The 7670-nt window shown below is 47.4% G+C and overlaps 1 protein-coding gene across 1 annotated transcript in view; it reads right to left on the bottom strand.

The window, feature by feature from the left end:
• The window catches only part of T265_04195 (hypothetical protein), a gene marked incomplete at both ends in the record, with an annotated part of 14477 nt that extends 8742 nt beyond the window's left edge, over positions 1 to 5735 (bottom strand). Inside the window, one exon of the mRNA XM_009168877.1 lies at positions 5372 to 5735. Within this exon, the coding sequence (XP_009167141.1) occupies positions 5372 to 5373 (2 nt within the window). The remainder of the gene's footprint in view (positions 1 to 5371) is intronic.
• Between the last annotated feature and the right edge of the window lie 1935 nt (positions 5736 to 7670).

Raw genomic sequence — 7670 nt, 5'->3', positions numbered from 1 at the left:
TCACACTGCACAGGTTGCGCTGGCTTGGCCACGTGCTGCGTAGGCCAGTCGACCGACTTTCCTCGAATGACTCTTTTCGCACAACCAAGTGAAGGGTGGAAAAGAGCCAGAGGCGGTCAAACAATGACTTGTCAGCAAAGTACAAAAGCCATTACCAGCAAATTCAGCTGCGCTGATCATTGCCGTCTACCTGGATGGATACATCGAGACGGGCCATATCAACGGTTAGAAACATTGTCAGACATGACCCAGTCGCGCCTGCAATGGCGCTCATGCATCCAAGCTATTGCCTTCAATGCATAGATCCCTTCCCAATCCCCCCACTTAACAGTCTACCTATAGTGCTGTATTTACGCACTAATTTATCAGCTTCAGCCTCCAATGCGCAGCTACCTACCCGACCTCTCCGAATCATTGGTGAACGAAACTGTGACAGCTACAACCACTGTACGACAAGTACGCGGTTATTACAGCCGATAATGATGATGATATCAATAACAAAGTTGTCTTACACCGCTGGGCGTGGTGAACTGGGACAACAGCTTGCCACATACTCGTACCCGTACACAAGAGTTCACATACGGTGCTCTCCGAAGAGATATGAATTTGAAAGGAACACCATTGATCACCAGACACCAGACAGTTGCTGACGATCGACAGAGTCAAAAGCAGGTTCTAGATCAAGGAAAATGACTAACGTGGGACGTTTGAAAGAGTGGAGCTGCCAAAGAACTTGTCTCAAGGTAAATATATGGTGGGTACATCCTCGGACAGGGCGAAACCCAGCTTGATTCTCCGTCAATTCCAGTGATCCATCTACCTGTGAGAAATAATGCCAGCGAGCACCTTATATGTGACGGTTATCAGGTGCGTGACGTTCTAGCGCACTTCCTGAGGATTGAGATAACGGTTAAGGAGCTCCATTAAACTGACATTCCTACATCGCTCCGAATCTTTTGTAGTACAGTCGTCAGATTGTTCGCCAAGACCTCGCCACCTTTGAAAAGTGCGTAGTGTAGACCGTTCAGTTCATAGGCCTTGTCGCGTTGAAGAATTGATATCCCATACTGGATATCTGTTGTTGACGCCGGGCTGGTGTAGATGTTCCAGTTAGGCCCGCAGGATATTTTCAGAGGTTATGGTGAAGGAGATCAGCTGAACTGTTCGTTGAAGTGCTCAGCCCCTCACTAGAGACGACGAATTTGAGTGAATTACCGTTCCGCCTTTCCCCATATAGCTTTACTGAAACCTGGCTTCTTTTGATTGGTTGACCAAATCAGCTGAAATAGGGCGCGGCTGTTGCCTGCAGCGAGTCTCCTCCATTTCTTGGGACTGCGAAATGCACCAGCGTTCTTTATCACTCTTCAAGCTCTTGATTATGCGGTGTTTGAAGGATCTGCATAGACAATCAAAGTTACCAGTTGCTTGTATGGCCTTTCTAGCAGCAACCTTAACGATATCCGATGTTCAGTTAGTCGAGTGAGATGACTTGGACAAACAGTTTTGAAAGCTGAGAACATAGCCACCTTAACTCACTCCGATTCATTCTCCAAGCATTCTTCGTCATCCAATGGCCACGCGTTCCGAGTGGCAGTTCAGATCGATACTCCCGAGTTACTGAAACTTGTCAAAGATGATGAATGGAGTAGCTCTGCTTGTTCACTCATGATGCTGACGGAAAGCGAAGTGACAACCGGGTCAACACAATGGCACGATCAGAGTCAAGTTGTGTACTCCAGAAGGAACGGCAATGTTGAATTTTCATCGGTAACTGATAACCACATGGCCCAATCGATTTCATGGTTGTGTTGCGGTTGAGCTTTTGTGTTGGACGTTCGTACAATCTAGGAACAAACGATGATCAGCACACAGCTCAAGCGGTCGCTTCACATTATCCGTACGCCGAGCATGGACACCACATCTACAACCAAACCGTGCTTCTTCCGGCCTTAGTTGTCCAACACAGGCACTCATCTCCCACCAGGGTCACCATACCCGTCCTACTCGCCGACCGGAGCAGTCGTGACAAATCTCGATAAAATCCGTCCTCCTCAGTCTCAGTCGGATGACAATTCATGGTTGCCAAAGTCGGAGAAGAGGCCTTGGTTGTCATATCCACCTTGGGAGTACGCAGGGCTTCATTCGCGGACCCCCCTCTCTGACTTAAAAGTCCGTGCCCATAATCATCACTGACAGTGAAATCAGAGAACACTGGAGCTTCGATGCCGTACTATTCGGTCAATTTATCTAAATAAAGCCTCAAATTGGAAGAAATATGACACGGAGGGAGGCCTAGGGCTAACCCGCGACAAATATCCTGGGTGCCGAAGCCTCCGGCACGCAGTCGGACAAACTGGGCAGGGATCAATCAATCAGTCAAGTTATCAGCTACAAACCGTATACCACATGCATATTGGTTCCAGCTGCTACAGTTCCGATCACCAGAAAACGGGAGGGTGTGACACATCCAGCCAAGTCTTGGAGATGATGAACGTGTTTAGTTTGTTCGGAAACTGGGTAGGTACGCATTGAAGGCGACAGCTTTGATGCATGAGCGCCACTGACCGCAAGATTGGGCCACTTCTGTTAGTGTCACTAACCGTTGATGAGGTGAGACCCAGGGCCCTCATCCAGAGAGGTGGGAGTTGTGGACCCGATTCAGTTTACCGGTTAGTGTTTTCATACTTCGTAGCCAGGTCATACACTGTCCACCTCTATGTCGGTTCTGCTCAGCACAGGGCTGAGCGAAAAGAGCTCTGCGAGGCAGGCGGTCTTCTGGTATGCGGAATACACTCTCCAACCAGCGTAACCTAGGAAGCGTAATTCATTTATCGCGATAGAGTTCCTTCTTCCTAAGACAATCTGGCGTACTTCAGCACTATCAATCCGATGTTCCCACCAGACCAAACCAAACCCTTTCGGTGCCTAGCTGCCATGCCACCCGAAGGAAGCACGAGGACGGGGATACTGCCACGTTGCCCAAACCTAGACAAGTCAAGATGCAGAGAGTCGGGTTTGAAACACGGACCTTCCGCTCTAACCACTGAGCCACCTCGCAGGTGTGAAGCGCACGCCAAACCGTGCGGCAGAGGTATTCAATCATCTGTATTTGGGAAGGATCTGAACCAAATGGAGCAATGCCGTCAACATACTCAATATCTGTGGGCAAACGTCCCGGGAGCATTTCGACTTCCGAAGTTTCAGAGGCACCCAGAGAATTTTCAAGCAGAACATCAACAAAAGTTTGAACAGAAAAGGTGAAAGAGGGCAGTCTTGCCTTAAACCAATAATCGTGGATAGAAACTGACATCCTGGACGCCAGTGATACCAGTTAGTCTGCATATCGTTCCAGCCAAACATAGGAAGTGTCACGTGGACCCCATCCTGGAAGGTGAACAGCATCAGCCGCGCCCAAACTTTCCATAACATCATTCCCTTCAGTCATACAGAATTCTGCCCACATCTAGGTTTTTGTCACTTCAAATCAGGCAAGAAAAAACAACGCCCTCCTCGGCAGGCGGTAATGGCGTGCAACACATGGCCCATCCACCTCAGCTTACATTGTTAGATGCATTCCTTGAGTGAAGTGTAGCCCTGCTTCCCCGAAGACTTCCTGATTCGCTGATGTGAGCCAATCCCAGACTTGATCCTAAGGCATTGCTAGTCATTTACCTGAAGATGTTTTATATCCCCTACCCGAATTGGCCAAGCCTCACAACCATACGGCAACACAGCCTGCAAGCGTCCTGTGAGACTCAGTAGTATGCCTTTTTGATTCCACAAGTGGCGCGAATTGGCAAGTGGTAGTACTGACCTCTAAGTTTGAAGCGTCAACTTCGTCTGTCACCTTCAGATCTAACGCAACTTGCAAGATATGAATAGTGATTTGAATCTGTGCCCAATTCATTGCCTACCATATGAATGGTGACCGACACCCACTAACCCTATTCTACGTGGCCAGGCGTTAAATGTAACTCGGGCAAAAATAGACTCAAAAGACCGGTAGTGCTCATGCTGCATTCCAAAAAAATCCTTCAGCACTCTTTTGGTGCCTAACTGCAATGCCACCATAAGGAAGCATAAAGGATGGGATACTCCCAGTCTGCCCAAGCCCGGACAGAAATCGAGATGTAGAAGTTGGGTTTGAACCACGGATCTTCCGACCAGTAAATTCGCGCTCTGACTATTGAGCCATCTCGCATTCCAGCTTACTGTCCACCATCGAAACTATTGTTAACCAAAAGTGCAAAGTGCTAACCGATAATGTGCTACGCCGGCTGATCCTACCTCAGGACATGCGAGGTCAATCTGCTACCCGATCTACTGCTTAATCCCACCGCACAGTTCGGTCTTGCGTAACCCGTTCAAATGCACATGGATCGGGCATCCACTCAGCCATCCTAATTCATTAAGATTCCAGTTACGCTTGTCAGGACTGATGCTTGGTTACTGTGACGAACATCTGAAACTTGGGTCCGCCAAGCAAACCGCGTGTGTTTAGGTGGAACGAAAGAAGTTTCTGCGTTGTAACGCTAGAACCAGACAGTCATTTAACGCTAACGTAACACACTGAAAACTACCAGTCTAGATACGCCAGTGAAGCATCAGTGTTGAACACTGATGTCATGCTGTCGATGATGAGGATGACCAGTCTAGAGCACATGTACACGCTAAAAAGCAGTGGTCCCCAGACTGGTACCTTCCTCTGAACGTGGAAAGGTGCGTCCATATATTATTCGGAGACTAGGCGAGCTCGTTTGTCGTGCCAGATGAGAATGGGCCGGAAGATATTACACAGACACCATAAAGGATCTAGGTAACCGGCTCTCTCCAGACTTGTCTCCTTTCACCGTGTGAGGCTGGGCAACCTGAGAGTATCTCAGTCCTTAGCATGGCAGATAGGCACCAAAGGGGTGCTACAGCTGAACCAGAAATAACAGCTAATCAGTCACCTGTGTACCGGCTCTCCACTAACGTGTAGACACCAGATGCCGGCTCTTTGTACGCTGCTCCTTTTCTACTATTCCCAACCCGTGCCAGCTGGCAACAAAAGGTTCTTGCCGTAGCCAGCCGAGGCGAGATATCTCAATCCCCAATCGACCTGTCTCAACCAGTGAATATTACACATAGTTTGTTTCGTAAGATTTGATTTGGGTTATAATACAATTAACCAAGTGGGATTTGACAATTATTTCCTTTAAATGCACTAGACAGGAAGCAATAAAAACTGAGCACAAATTTATAGAATGGGACCGATAGCAATGAAATGAATTTCAGTTTATTTAGTCAACTCGATGCATAAACCACTAGTAGAACCAGCTACCATTACCGGTCGCAAGAAAAGTACATCATATATTACGCATCTACTCACATATTCGCAGGATTGTCGCCAAAACAGTGCCACAACAGGCAGCAAACCAAAACGAACGCGCAATTTTAAAAGTGGCGCGCAAAATGGCGCACAGTGCATTTTAACAAAAACGGTGACGAATTCAGTCAGCATCGTCGTTGGACGTTACGGAATGCTTTCGCTGTTTGGTATGTGTTCATATAGCAGAATAGTGAGCGAATAAGCATCCAGCGGTGGGTGATTGGCAGGTGTCCTGGCGACTCGCTTAGCCGCGTCATCCATTGGTGCAATCCTAGATACCCATACCTCGGCTCATTGGGCCATGCTCATGCGCCTATGCGGGCGATAGGCCGTCGTTGCGGCGACAACCGACCACCAAGAGCTGTGGTGACGTATGGCACGAAGTCGCGTTAACGATACTTTAAGAGAATTGGACAATTCGGTGCGTAGAAATCCTCGACAAATAGGCTGTCAGATCAGTTTTCGCCAGCAGGCCAATGAGGACATTCGTCTTGAGAGCGTTCGTCCCAGCGCTTACCGATGACCAATCGTGATACTTGTGCATCCACGACTGCAGCTTGGAGGGTAGACATTCTATCTGTTGGCAGATTTGATGCCAATTGGATCCTACATCCAGCAGGCAAGACCAAAACAGATGAGAATGCCATAGGTTCACGGAATGTTTCGGTCTGGTGTGATTGGATCAAGTACGAAGAAAAAGCTGATAGGCTGGAATGCATTTACCACTAGCGCTGAAGCAAACGAGTATGGTCTGCACTGCTGGTCCGTTTGGTTTGCCGTCCAGCAAACTACGGTGTATGAGTGTGCCAACCGTTTTCCAGCTTTGTTCGCTAGTTTACCCGGTCGTTGCCGGAAGGATGAGGTGGAGGTATCGGAACTCCAATCTAAATGACCTTTCAGCAACACACTAGGAATTAACCGTTTTCTTGACAAGTGACCTAGCTGAAGACCCTGACAATTCGTTCCAAGGCCGCTTTTCCTTGTTGCTGATAAGCTGTAAACTTTCAGGACCTATTAATCCATACAAAGGGGACAAGCTGTCAATTTATGCTAGACATTTTTACCACTCCCGGTTATTGGCTGCTTTGTCTCCCAGCTGTGAAAGTACTCGTTAGAATCGGTTGAAGTAGTATCGGCTCCCCACATGTCGAAAAAGCATTTTGCTAAGACTCAGCCTGTCGCCCGTTAAGAAACAATGAAGCATGGTAAATCCTCGCTTAAGCCAACGGTGGACCTTATTTAATGTACTCAGGTGACGCTCGTATTTTTACCTGAATACCTAATCGGTAACACCAACAACCCGACATCTCACTGAGTCCAACCACACCTTCAGCATGAGAAAGCGCATTTGCAGAATAGTGCGAGAGTGGTACCGCTTATCTCGATGAGTATATGCGGTGGTCAGTAAACAATGGTTCCCGGAGGCTCATCCTATCTTATAGCCGAGGTTTTTCTGTCATGACACTTTTGACTGTCCGTCGTGCATACAATCGCACTGGTGAGCTTTCCAGGGCTCTAGTCTATTTAATTTTCCCGATTGAAACAGGAGAAAACAGTGACGCGAGCGATGCTGTGTGTAAAGCATTTTGCAGTGAAGATCTACCTTGACGTGGACTAGATACGGCAACAAGCACCAAGCGAAGGACAAAACCTTTGGCTTAGCTTTTATACTTTACTTCCCGATAGCTAAAATGTCTTCCTCTTCTCTCTAGAGGAAAGATGTGACTATGAAACTCGGGACGCGTAAGTAATGATAGCCACATTCGTGGCATCCGAAATGTCAGTGCGAAAAACTTCGGCGAATTCGCTATCAGCTAACATGTTGTTAGTGTCACCTGTGGATGCTGCGAAATTACTGCCGGGCCCATGAAAATCTCACCGCCAATAGGAACACCCCTTCAGAGGGTCTCTATCATTTAATCCGACATATGATCTGTGCTGGCCGGCATATGAGTCACTGAAAGCCCTTGCTAGTCTAGAGATTTCCCAATGTCAGTACGAATAGCTTTAAGCAGATATCTTTGTTAAGTTCATTTTTAAACTACCTTGGGTTTATAACGTGGATGAAATGTGATTGGGAGCTTTCCTAACTGCTTGCAAAATGCATAGAATGCTTAGTAAATTGGTTAGCGACAACTATCCGTTGAAAAACAGTGCTTTCTCTCAAGTTTCGACCCGAGATAGGAAAATTCATTTTACCTCACAGCTCCGGCACAATCTTCGTATAATTATCCTCCCCAGTAGTTTATTTTGCGTTCTGTCGAACAGCATATCTGATGTCTAATTTTTTTGTCCACGG

This window comes from Opisthorchis viverrini (assembly GCF_000715545.1).
Source record: "Opisthorchis viverrini unplaced genomic scaffold opera_v5_66, whole genome shotgun sequence".
Classification (NCBI taxonomy): Eukaryota; Metazoa; Platyhelminthes; class Trematoda; order Opisthorchiida; family Opisthorchiidae; genus Opisthorchis; species Opisthorchis viverrini.
This window is presented reverse-complemented; position numbering and strand designations above follow the sequence as displayed.